This window comes from Lactuca virosa, chromosome 8, assembly GCF_052849685.1.
Source record: "Lactuca virosa cultivar CGN04683 chromosome 8, Lactuca_virosa_CGN04683_v6, whole genome shotgun sequence".
Lineage (NCBI taxonomy): Eukaryota > Viridiplantae > Streptophyta > Magnoliopsida > Asterales > Asteraceae > Lactuca > Lactuca virosa.
In genome coordinates this window covers 98,332,373-98,355,004 of record NC_136433.1, presented here as the reverse complement: position 1 = coordinate 98,355,004, position 22,632 = coordinate 98,332,373, and the positions used below count along the sequence as shown (strand labels likewise).

The following is a 22,632-nucleotide window of genomic DNA, read 5'->3' as shown; positions in this document are numbered from 1 at the left end:
AATCCTCTAACAGTCTTCTTAGTACTGAGGAAAGACGAAGGAAGTGCAACAGAGGGAGTGGGGGTAGAGGAAGATCAAAGAATTCCTTGACAACCCTCATTATATCAATGACTAGATCGACATCAACTAAATGGTTGACCACCTAATTTCATATATGTCATTTCAATGTCAAAAAACTAAAATAGTAATGAACTAATTATAATATTAAAAAAATAAGGATAAAACACATAAATGAGGATAAAATCTAGTCATGTTCGATTATGGTATGGTCCATAACCGACACGATCCAAAATTACCCATTGAATGAAACCTAATTATATTGGTTCTTCTAAAAAAACAGGTTCAACATGTTACAACAATACATACCGATGTATTTTGATAACGTTATTCAAGTGAAAGTTAATTGCAAGTTCGAATCTTAAACCTGAAAGATTCCAAAGTCTTGACAAGCTTCAAGAACTTGTTTAACTACATCGTGCCGACCGCAAGCAAGTGCAGTTTCAATAGCGAAGGTATGCTAAGCTTTGGTGGGTCACATGACCCACCTATTTTTAATATATATAATAAGGTATGTATAATTAAAATTGATGACCTACCTTAAATAATTTTAGTAAGCTAGCTTGTATTTTAAACAAAAAAATAATAATAAGCGATTGATTTTGGATTTTTTTTTTTGGTGATTATATGAGAATTTTCGTATGGACACTTATAGAAAAGCAATAAGGACACTCATGGTGAACCAAAAAAGAAAAAGACGTTCTTTAACAAAATTTATATATGGTTATCGACATTTTAGGAGGATACGATGGATAACAAAAAAATCTTTTCTACAAATATCCTATTAATAATGTTAATCTTTCACTATTACAAAATATAAAACAAAATAATATCATAGATTGAGAAGAATAAAAGAAGATTGAAAAATAAAAAAACCCCAAAAACAAAATTTATAAAAAATTTAGGTCACCGGAAGATGTCTGCCGTCATCAACTTCTATATGTCGGTGCTATGTTTTGTCGTCGACGGTCTCACTTAGATCGGCCCATCTCCACCTATTTCCATCGATTCTTTGTTGTTTCGGTTTCTTCAACGGTCCCATCCAACTTCACCCACATCCGTCTATTCTCTGTCAGTTGTTGTCGGCCGGAGATCAATCAGACATATGCTTCTCCACTTTGTCTGGTGGCTAGCCTCCTTTATCTCCAAGTGTATCATGTTTCACTTTTTACTTTGTATTCTGGTCTGGTGAAGTAATTTATGTGTAGAGACATTCAAATAAGTATAAAATATTAAGTCAATGTCTAGTAGCCTAGTCTAGAAGTATAAAGTATAATAGATGTATTGAGCATCATTTGGAATATAACAAGAAACAAAGTATTTTATCTTTGGGAAATTTACAGAAAAGTCCCAAATTTTTGGGAAAAGTTTCAAAAAATCCTAAAAAAAAAATTGAACAGAAAAGTCTTATTATTTTGAGAAAATCACATAATCCGTCAATTGTTGTTCAAATATATAAAAAAAAGACTTTTTCGTGAATTGGGGGAAAATGTTAAATAATTGAGACTTTTCTGTTCAAAAAAAAACTTTAAGACTTTATTAAAAAATTTCCCAAAATAATGAAACTTTTATGCATTAATCCCTTTATCTTTTAAGTATAATGTAATCGATTTTACTCATTTAGCTGGCTGTTGTCTTTTGTTTTCAATCTTTTCCCAAATTTTTTTAATTGATTTGTAATTTTCAGGTTATAATTATATATGATATATAGCTTAAATCAAGATTTTAGAATAGTACCAAATAATTTATATGTTTATTAATTACTAAATCTTCATTTGTTTATTGTTTTTTATGATGTTTCTTTTTCTATTTCTGAAGTTAAAGTTAATAATTTAATATTATTTCTCTCTTATATAGTATTATTGACAACATGATTAAAACTATAATTTTTTAACTGTTTACTTTTACATCTTATTTAAGTTGAACACCTGTAAGTTTGAATACTGGATTCATCACTGCGAAAAAAATACATGTATAAATCTGATTTTTATAATTTATACTCTATATTTTAATAGCCCAGTCAAATATGAGCAGCCAAATACAACTTAAATTAAAAAAACAATAATCATGTGCAATTGTAGAGCTTTAAATATTTTTTGCCTACTACGACTCGACCCGGTCTAGACCCGCAACAATCATTGTTTGATTTTTTTAATTTTATATAGGTTTCATTTAAATATTGAACCATGTGGTTTTACCTGTCACCAACGGTTTGAGTTCGATCACAGGAAGATTGTTGTAAAAAAAAACCATGGCATCTTTGGGTCTTGAAACGATGGTGAAAACATAATTTTGAGGCAAGGATTTAACGGCGGATGACCAGTTTAAGAGGAGTTTATCTACGGTCAACTTGCATGCATCTAGAGTTTCAATGCTTCATTTTCAAGGTTCAAGTTGTGGATTAACACATATTTTTTATTGACATGTTGGTTGGATGCTAGTTAACTGATGCCGTCAATGACGATGGTTGTTAAAAACTATAATAGATTCCATGCGAATCAACCACCCCTACATGTGTAATTTTGTAATGTATCATTTTATTTTATTTTTCAAATTTATGTTTTGTAATTTAGGGTTGAGCATGGGTCGGTCTTAGGTAAAACCAAACCCAAACCGAAAGATTCGGTTTGCAGCTTTTGAAACCTATTGGGTTCGGTTTTTGGTTTTTCGGTTTCAACCCATGGGTTGTTGGGTTTTGGGTTCGTAATCCCTGACCTAAGTTGCATAAAAATAAAACATATTCATTTTAAATTTTATAATATACATATGTTGGTTCGGTTTCGTTGCCATGGGTCGGTTTTTTGCTTCAGTTTTACATATCGGGACAGTTCAGTTTTTTAGGTCAAGTTTGTAAATAGAAATGGAACCCAAACCGAATTTTTCGGTTTTAAGAAATCCAAACTAAAAATGATTATTTGGGATTGGGTTCACTTTTTGTTTTTTGGTTTTCGGAACTTTTTTGATGTTGTGATATGGAGACATTCTTGAAGTAGTGCTGTTATTGGCTTTAAATTACTTGATCTTATTGTTTTTGCCGTCAATAGTCAAATGTCTATTTTGGAGAGTCTATGGTGGTGTTTTTTTTCTTTTTATTCTGTTGGTCTTTTTACAACTGTAAAACATTTTTTGGGCCAGTTTCCTACTAATATTATTTTCCTTTTTAATATCATCTTGCCGTTCAAAAAAAATGCATGTAAACCCGTGTCAAAATTTCATGCAGTTGAAATGGAATATCACATGCAAATATGCAATGGGTCAAAGGATTATGAGTCAAATTTATAACAACATCGCAAAACAAAATATGTAGATAAAGCAAGTCTTTAACCGTGTCATTTCATGCTTTGATTTTAAAATCCTCTAAAGCACCTTCATTGTAATCTTTCTTCACTTCATAGGTTTTAAGAAATTCTTTAAACTGAAAGGATCGATAGAGCGGTGGATTAGAATCATTGATGAGAAGTTTAGCAGGTTCTATGATGCTATCCGGTTTTGGATTGATGGAGTAGACAATTGATGTCTGGTGATCTGTTGAGTTTGTCACTGCTCTATGCTCTGGACTTGTCAGCTTCCCGTTGCTAATAAACCTACAATACATTTAACAAAAGTTTCATAAGAAATAAATATGACAAGCCTTTCTCAATACTAAAACAACAAAATACCATACATTGCAATTGGCAATCACTCAAACCTTTGTTTTTGTGTATACATGTGTTTCAACACATAATTGTAACTACAATCGATTATATTTTATATGGTAAATCTGAAAAAAAAATCTACCTGGGCTTGGTGACCAAGAATAACAACAAAGGCATTAGGGATGGGTTCAATGCCAAGCCATTCTCCATTTCTATAGAGTTGAAGCCCATATATATCATCTTGTAAAAGAAAAGTGATGAGATTAGCGTCACAATGTTTGGGTAAGCCCAATGCCAAGTCGGGGTTGGGGCATGGTGGGTAGTGATTAGCTGAAAACAATTGGGTCCCGGTAAGCCCGTCTCCAAAATACGTAGGCCCAAGCCCAAGTCCTTCACATATTAGCTCCAATATTCTTGATGACAAGTCACCCACTTGAAGTGAGTATTTCTTGACAACATCTCTTCAAAAAGAAAAATTATGGTTTGTTAATTAAAAGCAATCTCATGATTGTTTGGATTTCTATAAAGGAATTGGAATGCAATACTTCTTTGGTGACTTGTTTGGTTGACAAATTGATGAATTGGAATTCCATCAAATCCTTAAAATCTATGTTCAAATGATTCTATCATTCCTTGGGTTAGGGCCAAATGGACAAATTTATACTCCTATACTTGTTAAAAACAAATTGTCACTACATAGAAAATACAAATATATCAATTTTTATACTCATCAAAAACACTTCATTACTCTTTCATAAACAATACATTATATATTACTCCCCCATAAATAAATAAAATTATGTTATCACTAATTCACTATTGTTAGCTTGTAATTATCTTCATTACTTCTTCCATTTGCTTTGTAAAACTACTTTCTTTATATAAATAAGAAATACATGATCATTGGTGTGTGTGTGCTGTGATGCAACCATGCAGCTTCCAAAAAAGAAAATATGGGGAAATGGTTTTTTGCTATGGAAGATGGTGGGATTATTTTATTCAAGATTTATTATAATTTTAACTTTTAAATCAAAAATAATATGAAATTAGTACGTCTTCATTAACACATTCTATCACCGTTGAGTTTTTAATAGTAATACTCAATTTCAGAATAGACATTGAAAACACCTTTAGCTCTTTTTTTTCTTTAAAACGATATTATGAGCAAAAGAAAAGACGAGTTTACCGATATCTAGCTGGTTTTTGAGGCCATAAATGAATAAACTCGTCTATAGGATGGCAATGGTGTCGAAGATTATCACGCCATAAATGAACCTTTTCATTCTCATAGTCGTAAGTGCTCGTGTAGAGCCTACATTTTTTGTTTGGATCTTCTGAGTAAACGTTAGCCTTGTCCTCGTTTGGCATGTCAAAAAACTCCTTCACAACCCTCATCGTGTCAATCACTAGATCTTCATCAACTCCATGGTTTATCACCTATTTTCATATTTCACATTTCAATTTCAAAAAGCTAACACTACAAAAAGAAAAACGCATGAGGAAAAAGACATAAAAAGTGTGAAAAGAAAAAGATCTGTTCCGATTTTAAATCCCGGTCAAGTATGATCCATAACTGATCTAAAAAAATCTCTGGTAAAAGGTTTGGCACATTTAGGGACTATTGGTCCATTTCGTTGATGTCATTATCGGTTCAAAAACTCTTCGATCCAAGAAAATCTGTAATTAGGCCTCATCCTTTTGTGCGGGCTCTAGGAAAAGTATTCATAAAATCATTACAACAGGCCTTATTCAAGTAATCGAATCTTGATCAGAAGATAAAAGATTTTCAGCTCGGATCGTAAACCTGGAAAACTCCAAAGTCTTGACAAGCTTCAAGAACTTGTTGCACTGCATCCTGGCGACCACCAGCAAATGCAGTATTGAGATCGATGATGGGGAGAGTGTTGCAAAAGGGCACCGTCGCATCTCCAGGTCTTGAATGGACGGGAAACACATAGTTTTCCGGCAAGTATATGGCAGCTGAAGACCAGCTTGAAAGTAGCTTTTCCATGGCTGACTTGTACACTGTAGGTGTCTAGATCTTAATATTAGAGATAGAAGTTGTGGGTCAACAGTCAACACTTTATATATATATATATATATATATATATATATATATATATATATATATATATATATATATATATATAAATAAAAGTTTTTTGCCACATGTCATCTTCTCCTTCATTTAGACACATGACATTTTCAAGAATTTTTAAATTTTCTATTTTCCACTTGTCATTTTATTGTATTTTTCATTTTATTAAATTAAAATTCCACATTTAATATGTAAGGTATTTATTAGAAAGGGTTTTTATATATAATGTATTCAATACATTAAAGCCTCATTAATTTTAATAATTCAAAAAATTTCTCATTTTTCTTATAAATTCAAACTTTTCAAATTGTTAAATTTTCATAGTTAATTTTTTTTAAATAAACTCATGTAATACATGAGTCTCACACCTAGTATATATATATAGAAGTAGGTTCATTTAAAAACATGATTTAGTGTGAATACGTGACGACAACAGCCAATCAAATTTTATCATTTAAAAAAATAAATAAATTTATTTTTAAGGGTAAGCATATCATTTTACACAAAAGTCAAACAAGTAATTAAAACAAATTTCCTGAAAATATGTTAATTGATCTTTCCATAATCCACAATTGTAACCCACGTATTAATCATTTTGTATTACCAGTTGTATGATTCATCGTTTTGGAAAAGATTTGATTAGTCTATTGATCCATATGGATGCTCATACAGAAGACGGCGGCCATGTTGATTTCGATTCAATGCAGGATGGAATAGATCATACTTATCATGATAGTCTGTTCGACAACCAACATCATGGAATTGATAAAAATCCAGGTTTAATTTCTTACAATTTTTTGTAAATGTTAACTTCATTTTCTCTTATTCCGGTTGTATATAATGATAAGAATCCAGGTTTAATTTATTACACTTTTTCGTAAATGTTAACTTCCTTTTACTAATTTTCGGTTGTATATTTTATGTTAATTCATCATCATTTCTTTTGATGAAGATGCAAACGATTTACGTGATATTTCAATTGAAGACGAGACATTGGGTGTATCTGATGATAGTCAATCTAATGATAATCATCAACGTTCTAATCATCAGCATGTGATTATTAATGGAAAACAATATTGGATTCCAAAGGTACCTGATGAAGTTAAGCCAAAACTCAAAGGCCATTACAAGTCCTATGAAGATATAACAGATATGTATTACAAGTACGCTCATGCAGCAGGTTTTGATGTTAGAAAAACGACGAATAGAAAAATGTGCATGGTATTACTAAATTGAGATACCTCGTGTGTAACAGACAAGATATTCCTAATACAGGTCATGTTGATACATTGAACCCAAACAAAAGTAAGATTCAAAGAAGGATTGATTGTCGAAGGATTGGATGCAATGCATGTATCAGATTTAGTATGATAAAAGGAAGCTCTACATGGTTGTTATATGAGTTTGTAGAGGAACATAATCATGAGCTTATGTCTCAAGATAACATATTGTTTTCCCGATACCATATACAACTTAATTCATGGCAGAAATCGTTCATTATCAGTCTTTCTAATCAGAACGTTGGTGCCACCCAAGCTCACAGGCTCTTTACTGCTATTAATGGTGGATACAATATTATTGGAGGCACGGTTGATGATTTTAAAATTTTGATGAGGGATCTTAATTGCTTTATAGGTGGAACTGATGCTCAGATGTTAGTCGATAAGATGACTAACAAAACAAAAAATGTTCCTAATTTTTCATTCGATTTCAAAGTTGAAAATAAGCAAACTCAACGCTATATTTTAGGCTGACGAGACCTCAAAGATAAATTATAAAGAATTTGATGATGTTGTCTCCTTTGATGCCACATTCCGAACCAACAGGTTATGTATATTTTATGTTTATGTTTTTTGTTTTAATTTTAAGTCCTTTAAAATTTTCAAAGTAAATTTTGCCACTTTTTAGGTATGACATGGTATTTGTTCCTTTCACCGGAATTGACAATCACAAAAAGTGTGTTACTTTTGGTGCTGGTTTGCTTAGCAAAGAGGATATCGACTCATACACATGGTTGTTGAAATCTTTTCTTAAAGCCTTTGGTAAACAACCAAATTGGTGTTATCTGATGAAGACCCGGCGATGAAAAACACTATAGCCACTGTTTTCCCAGAATCAATTCATAGGTTGTGTATGTGGCACATCACTTCCAAATTACCATTGAAGGTTACAAGGTTTTATTTAAACCGCTATTAGTCAACATTGCATTCATTATGAATCACTGTTATTTTAATTTTATATTCTGAAAAGAATCAATGATAGTACTTTTGTATCCAGTCCACATATAGTTCTACATTGAGTACTGGTCTATTACATTAGTGTCGTTTGCCTTTATATATTCTGGACTGATTTAATGATTTTCATTTTTAACACTTTGCACATGTTCTCATTGTAAGGTATCATTGGATATTGTCAACGACGAGGAATTTAAGTTACAGTTCAACTCCTTGATTTGGAATTCTAAGCTTGAAGAGAAAGATTTCGAACATGGATGACAAGCACTATTGGATGAATATGATCTTAACGATAATACTTGGTTAAGGAGAATGTACAACTTGAGACATTCATGGATTCCTACATCTTTCAAAAGAGTCCCTATGTCAGGTCTCATGAGAACAACATCTCGTTCTGAGAGTCAGAACTTAGCCTTTCATCAAAACACGCATTATGGATCAACTTTAGTAAACTTTATGAATTCGTTTGAATCTGCCATGGAGAAGCAACGTTATACTCAATCCTCTTTGGACTTCAAAACAAAAGACAAATTCCCTAAATGAGAACACCATTTCTAATAGAGGAAAACGCTTCTCTATTCTACACACGTAAAGTGTTTAGACAGGTTCAGAACGAAATGTACAGGTCAATGACAACATGTTTCTCGTTAAATCACAACATCGTTGACCATGTTCATGAGTTTCAGATAAAAGAATTTAGGCCACATGGATCTTCCACCTCGAATCGACCTGAGTCCGATATTGACAGTGATGATGATGATGATGATGATAAATGGGATACGCTGCTAAAAGACTCTATATATACGGTATTATTTTAAACTCTGATATCATTTTATTTTTTTGCACGCCAAATTTTGTATATATATGTGCTTATTTTTCTATGCAGGTTAAATGTGAACAGAAAGAAGACACATTCATTTGTAGTTGTATGAAGTTTGAACAATTTGGGATTCTTTGTCGCCACATTTTTACTGCAATGAAAGCCTTCAACATCCAATTCATACCAGCAAAGTATCTTCTAAGGCGGTGGCAGAAGGATATTATTCCACCTGAATTGTTACGAAGATGTTTCCGGTATTCAGATTCTGATGAGAAAATTAAAAAAGTAGCAATGGACATATTTTCAACGGTTGATAATTGTCTCTCTTCTTTGAGCACCAACAAAAAAAGACTTGAAGAGTATTATGAAGCACTTAAGGAATTGGAGAGCAAGTTTATGGCTGGCGTTACTATGCATGAACGCCTAAACAAGTCAACGGACTTTGGAAATAGACTTGGTGTGTCGATACCCGCAAATGTTCAAATTCAAAACCCCACTGGAATTAGGAACAAAGGGTCTGGGACTAAAAAAATGATTAAAGGTGCTCAAGAAATTACAGTTGAAAAATCACGTTGTAACTACTGTCATAAGGGTAACGATCATGACTGGCGGAATTGTCCTTTAAGAAAGGAAGATGAGAAGAACAACATTTTTAAACAACATCCTGGAAAGAAGAAATAATTTATTTATCGGTCTTTTTTATTTCATATTAATTTGTTTGGTTTGTTTACTTTATGGTAAAACAATTGTTACATTCTCAGTCAATTGTCACTTTTCAGTATTATGTTTTTATAAATTGTGTAGCCTATTTATAATTTACTTTTAAATTGTGTTTATTAATTGTCATTGATTTCTTTTTAAAGCTTAAGCACATATTCCTTGTTTTTTTAACCATCTCAATCCATACATCATTATTATCCGTATACAACAATCATTAGATTATAAATGTCAATATTTTATTAATAAAGTCATCTTTAAAACTACATTTACTACATAAATTTAAGAATTAGTATACGAACTTATAAAAGATGTGTCTTTTTCATTACTTGTTTACATACACAAAACATTACATTCTTCTAAACTTTTTTTATAACTATTCATTTCAGAATTTATAACAACAAAATTTATTACATGATTATAACCAGAAATATGTTTAATTACTAAATTCATATTCACTACAATCAATATATAATTGTCATCTCCATTATACGTATTTATAAATTCAGTAAACATTAATACTCTATTTTCATACAGAAAATAATCATCAGATGCACTTAAAAAAATATGTATTATGAATTATGTAATTATTGATAACACCGATTAATACATAATTGAACTTAGAATTATGTTACATATTCAATTAAGAACTTTACACGTGAAGATGTGTTATATTATTCTAACGCTAACTTTTATAGCCACTCTATTCACAATTCCTAATTCATATTAAGTTTTATAAACTATGTTAATCTAATAGGAATTTGATGTTTCAAAAAAAATTAAATTACTCACAACATGTATTTCATTTTAACATCCATATATTCAACAAAAATATTAATCTAATAGTTATTTAAGAAACATTTACATGATGCTTTATACTATTCACGGTATCCACCACAAACCCATAAATTTAGAAATTATATGACTCATATTTCTTATAAATGTGTGACCTTTGCTAAGTGTCATATGCCATATATATTACATATGGAATATAAGAAAAATTAAGGTACACAGTACTAATAATAACCATTTTTTCACACATTAAATAAATTCATCATATAGTTTCACTTAGAATACGTCCAACACATAATAATTCTAACATAATTACCATAATCCAAAAAACCAACATAACAAAACACTTAAAAGTTCATAGACGATCATCACCTTTTATAATACTAAAAAACCTAATAAAAAAAACACCATCTTCTTCACAAATCAATCTACTGCAGCACACTTGTGATTTCCTTCTTCTTTTCTTCAATCAACTTCATCCTTTTAAACCTAACCATTTTTTTGACAGTTGCATAATGCTTCACGAATGTTTGCTTCATAACATTAAAATCCGACATCATCAACTTATCCAGATACTTATACCTTAACCGTCCCAACATCTTTTCTTGAATTTTATTATCAACACATAGACCGTAATCAGTGGCGGAGTTAGTACCGGGGCTGCCGGATGCCCAACCACCACGGGCATTTTTTAGTTGTAGTATACTAATTAGATAAGCCATCAAAACATTAAATAATTGATATTTAAGTCCACCTCATGTATAGTTGTAGCCCACAGCCCTCATCTGATTTAATTAACTTATTTATTACTTAAATTACTCACACTCTAATTCCCAAACTGAAAAAGACGGCAACCTTATTTTCTGCTACTTACCTACTGTGCTACAATATCTTCTCCATTTAAGAACAAGGTATGTTTTTAATTATTCTTGTATATTCAATAATTTTTTACTTTGCCATTAATTATATTATTATAAATGATATTTTGTTTTTTATAATTATAATGATAGATTATATCACTGAGTATAATTCAATTAATGAAAGATATGGATCAATAATTAATATACTTTTTTAATATTAGCATGTTAATGAATGACTATAAATCAACGTTTATTATTGGTTGAAAACTTTTGAAAATGCATTCTTGAAATGATTGATATAACTTTTGTTTAAACAAATTTTTTATCGTCAAATTCTCTTTCAAAATTGGAGACTCAGTTATGTTATTTTGATATAACATATATTTAAATATATTTTTGCGACGTCGGCCCCCCTTATTCTTAAATCCTGGCTCCGTCCCTGACCGCAATCCCATTTATGTGCCGCTTCTCCCATGTATGTTTCCATGTGTCGCATAAGGAAAATTCCAAAGTCAACACCAACTATTTTCCTTTGACACTTCATTTTTAAAACCACAACTTCTTTTTTAAGTAACACATTTGCTTTTTTGTGTTCAACACTATTCAGATAACGACAAAAGAAACTTTGCTGCATGTCAAATTAAATAATAATTCATATTATAATAAATATATAACAACAATAATGACAATATATATATGAATTGATTAAGTAAACAACAGATCTAACCAGGATACGTGGTTTATTCCCATATGCAGACTCAATTGTCCCCGACCTCTTGATGTGATCAAATATATAAAATGTAACCCTTTTCAAGCAAAATCACACTAGGCAGTAACTGTCATCAACAACAATTGGTATGAAAACCTACATTTAAACAATATCAGCATCGGTTCAACATAAATGTGTGATACCAACCATGTTTAAATACTGTAAAATGTAACAATTCCATACCAAGTCCACCGTTTTCAAATCTGGTTTGTCCGCTATGTCATTAATCACAGCTACAAACATAATTCTGAATTTATTGTACCTCAGCTCCTCATCTACAGCTTCATTAACCATGTAATTTGTCTGTTTTATCATAACAAAATACCGACCATATTACAATTCATAGCGGAATATGACATACAACACATATATTATTATTAAAAACTTACAATCGTATCGCATGTGAAGTACATCCTAGAGTAAGAAGCCTCTGACTTCAGTTCCTCAGTTTTATTAAGGAAAGCAGCCCACGCGTCTATTACATTGGTATGCACTTTTGTTCTCATAGCTAACGTACGTGCAGCTTCCAAATGCATTCCATGACCTTCAATAGTTTCCCATATAATTTCCCTGCCATTTAAACATAATACAATAATAATGTCACGACACAAAAAAAAATCCATTTTCATTTAGTCAGATAAAATATACATTCTTACCCTTTATCTTTCCCCCATGCTATTATGCTTTGAGCCACAACGTTTTCATCATCTTTAACCGCCTCATCCACGTCCGTAATCCGATCTACATAAGGTGAACACACCAATTGTCCAAGTTTCCCCTTCCTTTTACCTTTCCCATTTTTGAAATCAACAACATGCACCAATTCACTTTCCATAAGATCTTTTCTAGTTCTTTTCTTCAGTTTGTCTTCCGCTACAGATTTTTTTGTATATCTAATTACTGTCTTACTTCCTTCCTTATCATCCATATTCTTATCTTCCTCATTCAATTGTGTTATTCTCAAATCGAATGATGGTATGTCATCTTTGCAAAAACCCTTTTTCTTTCTCATGCTCATTTCCACAATTTCATCAGACATATTCAAAAAACCAGGAGTCTTTTACAATTGTCCAAGTTTCCCCTTCCTTTTACCTTTCCCATTTTTGAAATCAACAACATGCACCAATTCACTTTCCATAAGATCTTTTCCAGTTCTTTTCTTCAGTTTGTCTTCCGCTACAGATTTTTTTTGTATATCTAATTACTGCCTTACTTCCTTCCTTATCATCCATATTCTTATCTTCCTCATTCAATTGTGTTATTCTCAAATCGAATGATGGTATGCCATCTTTGCAAAAATCCTTTTTCTTTCTCATGCTCCTTTCCACAATTTCATCAGACATATTCAAAAAACCAGGAGTCAGAACAACTGGACTATCCAATGATGTATTTCCTTTAATTATATTCCAGAAAAAGTACGGAAGGTGAGTCGCACCCATCCACAACCTTTGTCTTCTCGTTATTCCTTCCGGTAGACTGAACATTGCATATCAGACTACTTCCTTTCACAAAACTACTTCCTTTCACAAAATTACTTTGCACAGAATTGACTGCAACTTTAACGGGCGTTTTCATTGTCGCTTCATTTGTGGGCGAGCTATTATCTCCATGTTCCACAGTATTTTCATTAAAAAGTTGGCGCACCTTTCGTGACCACTCTTTTACCACATCATCATTTGCATCATGTTCTAACCCCTTCTTAATTGCTTCCTCAATTTTTTTTTCTTATCATCACAGATCCTACAATATAGCATTTCAGTTGATTCCACCCCTACCTGTCATTGTTATTAAAACCAGTTATACATTTTTCTTATGTATAATGTTATTTATTACAAAAAATACATGAAATAAATAATAAAATAACTTACCAGCTTATCCTCATCACCATTTACATCAATAAGATCCACTTCCCCGTCTCCACGAAACTCCAATGTTACAAATTTTCCCATTCTCAATCCATGCTCCTCCAACATTTCCAAATCCACTGAGTCAATCTGTTTTATCAATGGCCTTGATCTGCGGAGATTATAGCCATTCAAAACTACTTTGTCCGCATACGTAAGCTGTAACAACATAATAAATAAATTATATTTACTTATTTTAATTTAAAGAATTAAAAAATAATATAAAACTAAATGCACATAATTACAACTACTTACCAGTAAGAGAGTGATTGGACCTGTGTAATAACAGTTTGCGTCATTTGGCCTCCATTTGTATTTTGCCTTCTCCAAACATTCAACTATATACTTGCACCAATCAATCTTTTGAATATCTTCACACCTTGCTAATTTCTCCAGACAATTAATACGGCTTGCCCCACTCATCTTTGTCTCCTGTTTATGAACAATGTCAGGAAATTAAGCTTGAACATGTCATCCGCCACATCCGATTGTCTATTCCTCTTCACATAGTTTCCATTATTGAACTTTCCTCCTGGATATTGACTTTTCCATGCTTCAATAACCGTATATGTTTTATCGCATTCCACCAACTGGTTGTAGTCTAAACCTTCACTTGGCAAACCAAACATCTCTTCAACCGTTTTCTTTGTAATAAGTATTTCCCCTTTCTTAGTCTTAATCGTCGATGTTTTTGCTCTGAATTTGTCCACCAAGTAGTAAGCCAATCTAGAAGGTATTGAATCTAACTTTATATCAAGGAACGCACCGAAACCCATTCGTCTCACCATTTCTTTCTGACTGTATGACATTCCCTTTACCACCATATACATTGATTTTGGGGACATACGACAACTTATTTTTGGCAACTCTTTAGTTGTGTTGTCCTCAACAGCTACATCTTCATTTTCTACTACATTCTTTATTTTCGATTTTCTTTTCTTCATTCTTTTCTTATTATCAACTTCCTTTAAAACTTCATTTTTTATGACTTTAGTTTTTTTCCTACCACTTCTTCTTACATTAACATCAAGATCAGCTTCACTATCTTCATAATGTTCATCTTTCCTTTTGTTTTTCTTACAGACACTAACACTTGATTCACCTACAACAAACACAAAATAACATACGCATGATCAGGATAACACTACACCAATAAGAATCATGCATAATTTTTTAAAAATGTTTTCTGCTTTGAATATTCCAAAATATTATATGTGTGTACACTACTGTATATTGTAATGAAGCATAAACAACATAATGTATTATGTATTGACTACTACATCAAACTTAAAAATGATTTTTTTTTAAATACTACACAATACCACAAACACATACTAGTTATATAATATTGTATTCCGATTTGAATAATTTCATACACAATGCTTAAATGTTTTTTATAGAATACTATTAGTTTGAATTAATACACAATACCACAAACCATTCTAGAGAGAATAAATAATGTTACTCATATCAAAATTCATTAAAGAATATTTAAGTCCTGATACATATTATGTTTTCAATATTGAATACATGTAGAAGCATAACATGCATAATGTGTTCTTTATTGACTACTAATTCAAACCCTAACATAATATTATGAAATATATTACATACTAACATACATAATGTAATAACCAAATACTGTTAGTCATGTCAAGATTCAATGCATTCTTGGGATAATACTACACCAACAAGAATCATGCATATTTGTTTTTTATATGTTTTCATTTGCAGAATATTTAATCCAAGAAATATATGATGTATTGAATGATTACATAATGTGTTATTTATTGAATACTAAATCAAACCTTAACATAATATTACGAAATATTACATACTAACACACATAATGTAATAATCAAATAATGTCAGTCATGTCAGGATTGACTGCATGATTGGGATAATACTACACCAATAAGAATCATGCATATTTGTTTTTTATATGTTTTCAGTGCAGAATATTTAATCCAAGAAATATGTGATGTATTGAATTATTACATAAGGAATTCAATATCAAAATGTTTTCAATATTGAATCCATGTGGAAGCATTGCACACTATCACACATACTGTGTATTCTGTATTGTAGCATTACATAAGTAATGTATTCTGTATTGAATACTATATTAAACTATTAAATTATATTTTGAAATAATACAATAAACCAGAAAACATACTAGTGAAATTATAATGTATTCTGATATGAATAATTTAATACACAATGCTTAATTTTTTTTAGAATACTTTTATTTTGAAATAATACACAATACCACAAACCATTACACTGATAATAAGAATTAAGTGCAAAATATTTAAACCAAGAAATGTATGATGTATTCAATTCTTACCTAATGTTTTCAATATCAAAATGTTTTCAATATTGAATACATGTGGAAGCATTGCATATTTTCACACATATTGTATATTCAGATCAGAACATTTTAGTACTAATATATACTTTCTATTAAAGTATTATAGAATGTGTTCAATATTGAAAACACCAAGCTAATCATATAATATTCCACACATAAAAAAACAAACAACATCACGCAGTCAAACACATACAAATCTAACACAATATCACTTATAGAAGAAGTACCTTTTTCAAAATGACATTTCACCTTCTTTTTTGCTAATGATTCCCTACTGAGCATCACCACACTAGAACCTCCTGCAAAACATGACAAAGAAAAATTGTTAATAAATTAGACTACCTATTATATACTATATAAAACCCTTGAAAAACTAGCCATTATTCTAATTAGATTCCATGGTACAACGACAACAACATTCTTAACTGTATTACGATTATAATATCATTATTAAAAAGACAAAAAAAACATCAAACACACAAGTATAATAGTCGTCGTATTCAACAAAACCCTAAAAAAAATCAACAACAAAAAATTGGAATACGTCGTCTTCAACAAAGAAACTAACTACAAACATTTTGTATCTAGATTTTTAACTATTTTACGCATATTATATTTATATTTAAAAAACAAAGCCAACAGTCGTCGTATTCACAACAGAAACTAATATACATTTGTATTTGAACATCAATGAGCAATACCTGAATGAATGTTCACGAAATCGTCGTCATCAAGGTTAATGGCTTCTTCAAAGGTGTTGCTGAACTTGTTAACCTTCATTTTTGAGTTTGATCGAAGAATCCTCATTATGTGCTATGTTGAACAATCAACGATTTTTATACTCAACTACCGAATCAACTTTACTAGAATCGCATTCAACGTTGAAATCAGATAATATCTTCAGCAAAAATTGGAAGATCCGTACGGATATGAAAGACGGATTCACCGGTGAAAAATACGAACTGAAAACCCTTTTCCTAATTTACTTAACCTAGTTTTTTACCCAAATGCCCTCACAAACCCGTTATCAGCTAATTTGTGATATTTTCCAATTTTTTTCCTTTATTTTTAAATAGAAAACACTTAATTATCCTAACCATCTATTTATTTAATCTAATGGTTGTAAAATGTCCTCATGTTCTCACAATAATTGGTGTTTTGTATTCAAGTAGCCGTACCTGTATCTGATACTTGGAGGAAACGGAAACGGCAGGGAAACGGCAGGAAACGTTTCTTGAACGTATCAAGGGTTTCAAGAAACGTATCGGGTAAGTTTCCACAAAGTTTCCTATTTTTTTCTTGTAACACCCATAAAATTTGAGCCAAATTAAAATATTTTATTTCATTCAAAAACCATTAAGTTCATACATCTTGTTTTCAAAATAGTTTAAACATCAGAGTATCCCCCAGAACCATGTCACATAAATCATAAAACATGAGGAGCGGTACGATCACGCCTTTGCCTTGCCACGATCTCCTGAAGCACCTGAAACAATAAACCACAACTGTAAGCCCGAAAGCTTAGTGAGTTTCCCCCAAAGCACCCATACACACATAAACATACGCATACAGCAAAGAACAACATACTATGGGTCCAATCAACCTTCCGGTTGGAATACCCCCCCTGGCCCTCAACCATCGGGTTGGAATGCCTACATACTACGAGCCCAATCATCCTACCGGGATATAATACTCTCGGCCCACAACCATCGGGTTGGAATGCCCATACACCTATACATACAACAATAACTACTATGGGTCCAATCATCTCGCAAGATGGAATACCCCAGGCCCCTCAACCATCGGGTTGGAATGCCAACATACTATGAGTCCAATCATCCTACCGGGATGGAATACTCCTGGCCCACAACCATCGGGTTGGTATGCCCCACTTCCTATGCATACAATAACTACTACTATGGGTCCAATCATCCCTCAGGATGGAATACCCCAGGCCCCTCAACCATCGGGTTGGAATGCCAACCTACTACGAGTCCAATCATCCCACCTGGATGGAATACTCCTGGCCTACAACCATCGGGTTGGAATGCCCCTACACTAGCAAACATGCACACATAACAGGCAACCACATAACACTCTACAGAACCAAAATACTAGGGCCCTATCATCCTACCGGGATGGAATACCCTCTGCTACTGCTCAACATACATAATCCACAGGTAACCTCCTTCCAGCATACATAAGGCAAGACCAACTATAGGTCTATAAATAACCACTACCCAACTACCCGGGCGCTGATACAACAGAACTAGCCATCACTTAACTATCCATTCCTCTAGGATACTAAGCTAACAAGGCATATCCTCATATCATGATCATATCTACCATGATACTAGCAAGCATATCATCACATAACATAACAAGATCTAAACAACAATTCAAAGGGCCGGCCTTGGTGCCTTAGACCCTTGAGTACAGTGAGGATAACTCACCTGAAATGAAGAACCGAACCACGGAAGCACACACCCGAAGCACTGCTCCAAACTCCAACACCTATTGCCATCAATGGACCATTGACATAAATAATCAATTACCTTAACACCCTTGAAGGTCAAAGTCAAAGTCCAGGCTAAAGTCAAACTTCCTGACTGACCCTACTCGCCGAGTCAACCCGTTGACTCGTCGAGTCCTTATACTCTGAAAATTCTTAGAACACGACTCAACTCGCCGAGTCACCCCAAGACTCGTCAAGTCCAACGATCTCCGAGTCCCATCCTATCCAACTCACTGAGTCACCCCTCGACTCACTGATCTGCGTCTTAACCAGAAGAGGTTAGGGGTTCTGCGACCTGACTCGCCGAGTCCAAGAACAGACTCGCCAAGTCCAAGGCAATCTTCAACAGACTCGCCGAGTTGTTCTTCGACTCGCCGAGTCCATGCACATGATCATACAACTCGTCGAGTACACCCATGTGACTCGCCGAGTCTCTTCAGTTCTCAATCCATACAGAGGCTTTTCGAGCCATGCAGGGGCTCCAATCCATAGATCCACTCTTCTACAGCCTAACCCTCACATAAAGTTGCAAACTTTACGTGAAACCAAGGAGATATAAGCCCAAAACACTCTAGGGCTAGGGTTTATGACAAAGGGGCTTCACCAATAACTCTTAGACAGGAGCTTTATGACATTAAGGACCATCACAAGCCTAGATCTGAAGTAGCAACCTCAGATCTAAGCCTCTAACTCGAAATAACTCACAATCATACCAAAAATGCCCCAAATCTCAAATGATAATAAATCTAGATACAAAATAGCCCAAGCAACAGATTAATACCTCCAATATATGCTCCAACTGAAGTAGATCCCGGATCTACACCACTCCTTTGCAACAAATCTCTTGAACTTCAAGCCCCTTTCCAAGATTTTCTCCTCCAAGGCTCTATTCTCTCTATTAATGGAAGCTCACTCGATTCTAGGGTTTCTGGATCTCAAAAGGGTAGCAAAGAGGCTGAGGGTGGGTTATAATGTGCTTTATATAGGGCACAACCCCCGGGATTAGGGTTTTCTCTCTTCAGCACCAACTCGTCGAGTCCAAGCCGCCGACTCGGCGAGTTGACCACTTAATTCTCGATAGAATCCCGCTCCGACTCGACGAGTAAACGGACCTACTCGTCGAGTCCCTTTCCTAAATTTACACTTTTGGCCCTTCATAGAACAAATGAAATTTTGGGTGTTACATTTCTTTTTTTCTTTTTTTTGCATGGGCTTCTTTAGTCCAAATAGGATAATGGTGTAATGGGCTATACGATATTACCCTACAACTATTAGTCTTTTACCGATCGCCGCCTCCCTAAGTCCTTCAATTTTTAATCAATTTCATATATTATCGTTTACAGTTTACTGCTTGGCTGCTTGCGCGCTTGGATGTCGACGTTCAAGAACAAGAAAGAATTCAGTGAATTCAGAAATCAGAAATCGATATGTATAAACTTTACATATTTTGGAATTTTTTTAATATATATATGTTTTTTCATATTTTTATATTGCCGTATCTGTGCCGTATCCGTATCTTGAATTTTTGAGTTTTGCCGTTTCCCGTTTCCGTTCCGTATCCGTTTCCTGTTGCCGTATCCGTTTCCGTGCAACTTAGGTTTTTACAAGAACTATATATAGGTTTAGGTTCTATGGAAAACAAAAAACCTTAAAAATCATAAAAATGCATAAAAAAATACTTAGAGACCGCAAATCTTTTTTTTTGACAAATTTTCCGTTTTTTAAAATGTGCATAACTCACTTATATGAAGTCGAAATTATTTGATTTTTTTTTCCAACATGTAATTTGGAGTTTGTAATTCATTTTTGACTGTACAAACATATGTTTTAGTTAAATATTGAATCAGACACATGCCCGAAAAAAAGAATATTGATGTTATGTTTTCTCTATTTCAACATTTTTTTGTTTTTTTTTTTAAATTTGTCCCATTTTTTTTAAATGTGCATAACTCATTCATATGACGTTAGAATTACTTAATTTTTTTCCAGCATGTAATTTAGAATTTGTAATTCATTTTAGACTATAAAAACACATATTTTGGTTAGATATTAAATCAATTATAGACTTCGGAAGACAGCATATCAATGCTGCGAATTTTCTGTTTCAACATTTTTTTTTAAAATTTGTCCCGTTTTTAAAATGCGCATAACTCACTCATATGAAGTCGGAATTACTTGATTCTTTTTTCATCATGTAATTTAGTGTTTGTACTTCAATTTACAATGTAAAAAAAAATCATAATTTGGTTAAATGTTGAATCATTTACAAGCTTCGGAAGATAACATATCATCTATAATATTTCAATTTCTAGTTTGAAAAATAACCGAAAAACCGGGACAGGAACTGGAACCGGCGGTCCGGTTCCCGGTTCTTATAATATAGGAAAACTGGTTCCGGTTTTAAAGCTCATCCACATATATATATATATATATATATATATATATATAGAGAGAGAGAGAGAGAGAGAGAGAGAGAGAGAGAGAGAGAGAGAGAGAGAGAGAGAGAGAGAGAGAGAGAGAGAGAGAGAGAGAGAGAGAGGTGCTCAAGCGGTTACCCACGCTGGTAATGATATGAGTCCCCATTGTAGGGGCAATCTAACCATTAATCAATTATTATGTTATGTTCTTTAAATAAATTGGTTTCTTAGTTTCATTAAACTAACCCCAGGCCCCAAAGGAGCCTGGAACATAAAAACACATATTCAATGTTTCTACATCAAACAAGCAAGTATGTGTTGTTTGTATAAAGAAAAGAAACGAATTCAGTAAAACCTCTAGAGATTTATCTACAAATGGAGTTTAAGTCTATACACAAGTTAGTCTACAGCTCTGACCACCGTTCAATCAAGAACCACCAGAACTCAACCTTCCAACCACCATCTTTTCCGGCAACAACCGCCACCGGATTCCCTCTGCTAGCCATCGCAATAGCCTGCATCACTGCAATCACTTTCTTGCTCCTTTGCTACTTCTTGATCACCAAATGCTGTTACCCTTTAATCCAATTCATGACATCCCGGACCACCACGTCAGAAGAACCACCATCAGTTTACTCAACTCCGGCATGGCAGATCACCGGGCTCGACGAATCACTAATCCGACAAATACCCGTTTGTCAGTATAGCAAAAGAGACAAGGAGAACAAAAGATTGCATAAATGTGTGGTTTGCTTGAATGAGTTTCAAGATTTGGAGACATTGAGAGTTCTTCCAAGCTGCAACCATGGATTCCATTTGCATTGTATCGACATTTGGCTTAGGAACAATCCCAATTGCCCGATTTGTCGATTCAACATTTCGGGTACGATCCGGTGTCTAACGGATACGATTGGGCCCACTTCTTCGCCTCAAGATCCGGAATCGAGCCCAACAAATAGCAACGAAGATTTCGTTACAATTGAATTGGGCGAGGGGGCTAATGAATCGAGAAAGCCTCATTTTGAAAGAATCATGGAGACGAATGATGAGCAACTTGCAATTCAACCCCTTCGAAGATCTTTCTCGATGGATTCTGCAGTTGATCGTGATATTTATTTATCTGTTCAAGATATCATACGTAATCATGAAGAGGCTACAAGAACAAAGAGACCTTTCTTCTCGTTTGGACATGTACGAGGATCCCGAAGTGCTATTCTTCCTCTCGAGTTTTAATTAGACAAGAGATTAAATCATGTTTTTCTCGGATTCTTTTTGGGGTTTGTAGCAAAATATCACATTTCACTAAAATTACCTATTGTTATGAGAGATGGAGAGTAAAGATGAGGAGGACATTATGTCTTTTTTAGAGATAGGAGAGTAAGTCTATCTCATTTTGTTCAACTTAAGAGTGGCACAAAAAATTGTTGCTTTTGTCCCATACAA

General features: G+C 33.2%; 2 protein-coding genes across 2 annotated transcripts; one reads left to right on the top strand and one right to left on the bottom strand.

The window, feature by feature from the left end:
- Positions 1 to 3,508: 3,508 nt before the first annotated feature.
- Positions 3,509 to 5,728, bottom strand: LOC145133603 (hyoscyamine 6-dioxygenase-like). Its single transcript, XM_079068530.1, has 4 exons — positions 5,497 to 5,728; positions 4,879 to 5,129; positions 3,835 to 4,153; positions 3,509 to 3,641 (listed from the first exon to the last, which is right to left on the bottom strand). Exons 1-4 carry the CDS (start codon positions 5,701 to 5,703, stop codon positions 3,633 to 3,635), a joined length of 786 nt encoding a protein of 261 aa, XP_078924656.1. The 5' UTR covers positions 5,704 to 5,728; the 3' UTR covers positions 3,509 to 3,632.
- A 15,715-nt stretch (positions 5,729 to 21,443) lies between these two features.
- On the top strand, positions 21,444 to 22,632 carry LOC145133476 (RING-H2 finger protein ATL16-like). The gene has a single exon (XM_079068409.1). The coding sequence runs from the start codon at positions 21,565 to 21,567 to the stop codon at positions 22,420 to 22,422; it is 858 nt and encodes a 285-aa protein (XP_078924535.1). The 5' UTR covers positions 21,444 to 21,564; the 3' UTR covers positions 22,423 to 22,632.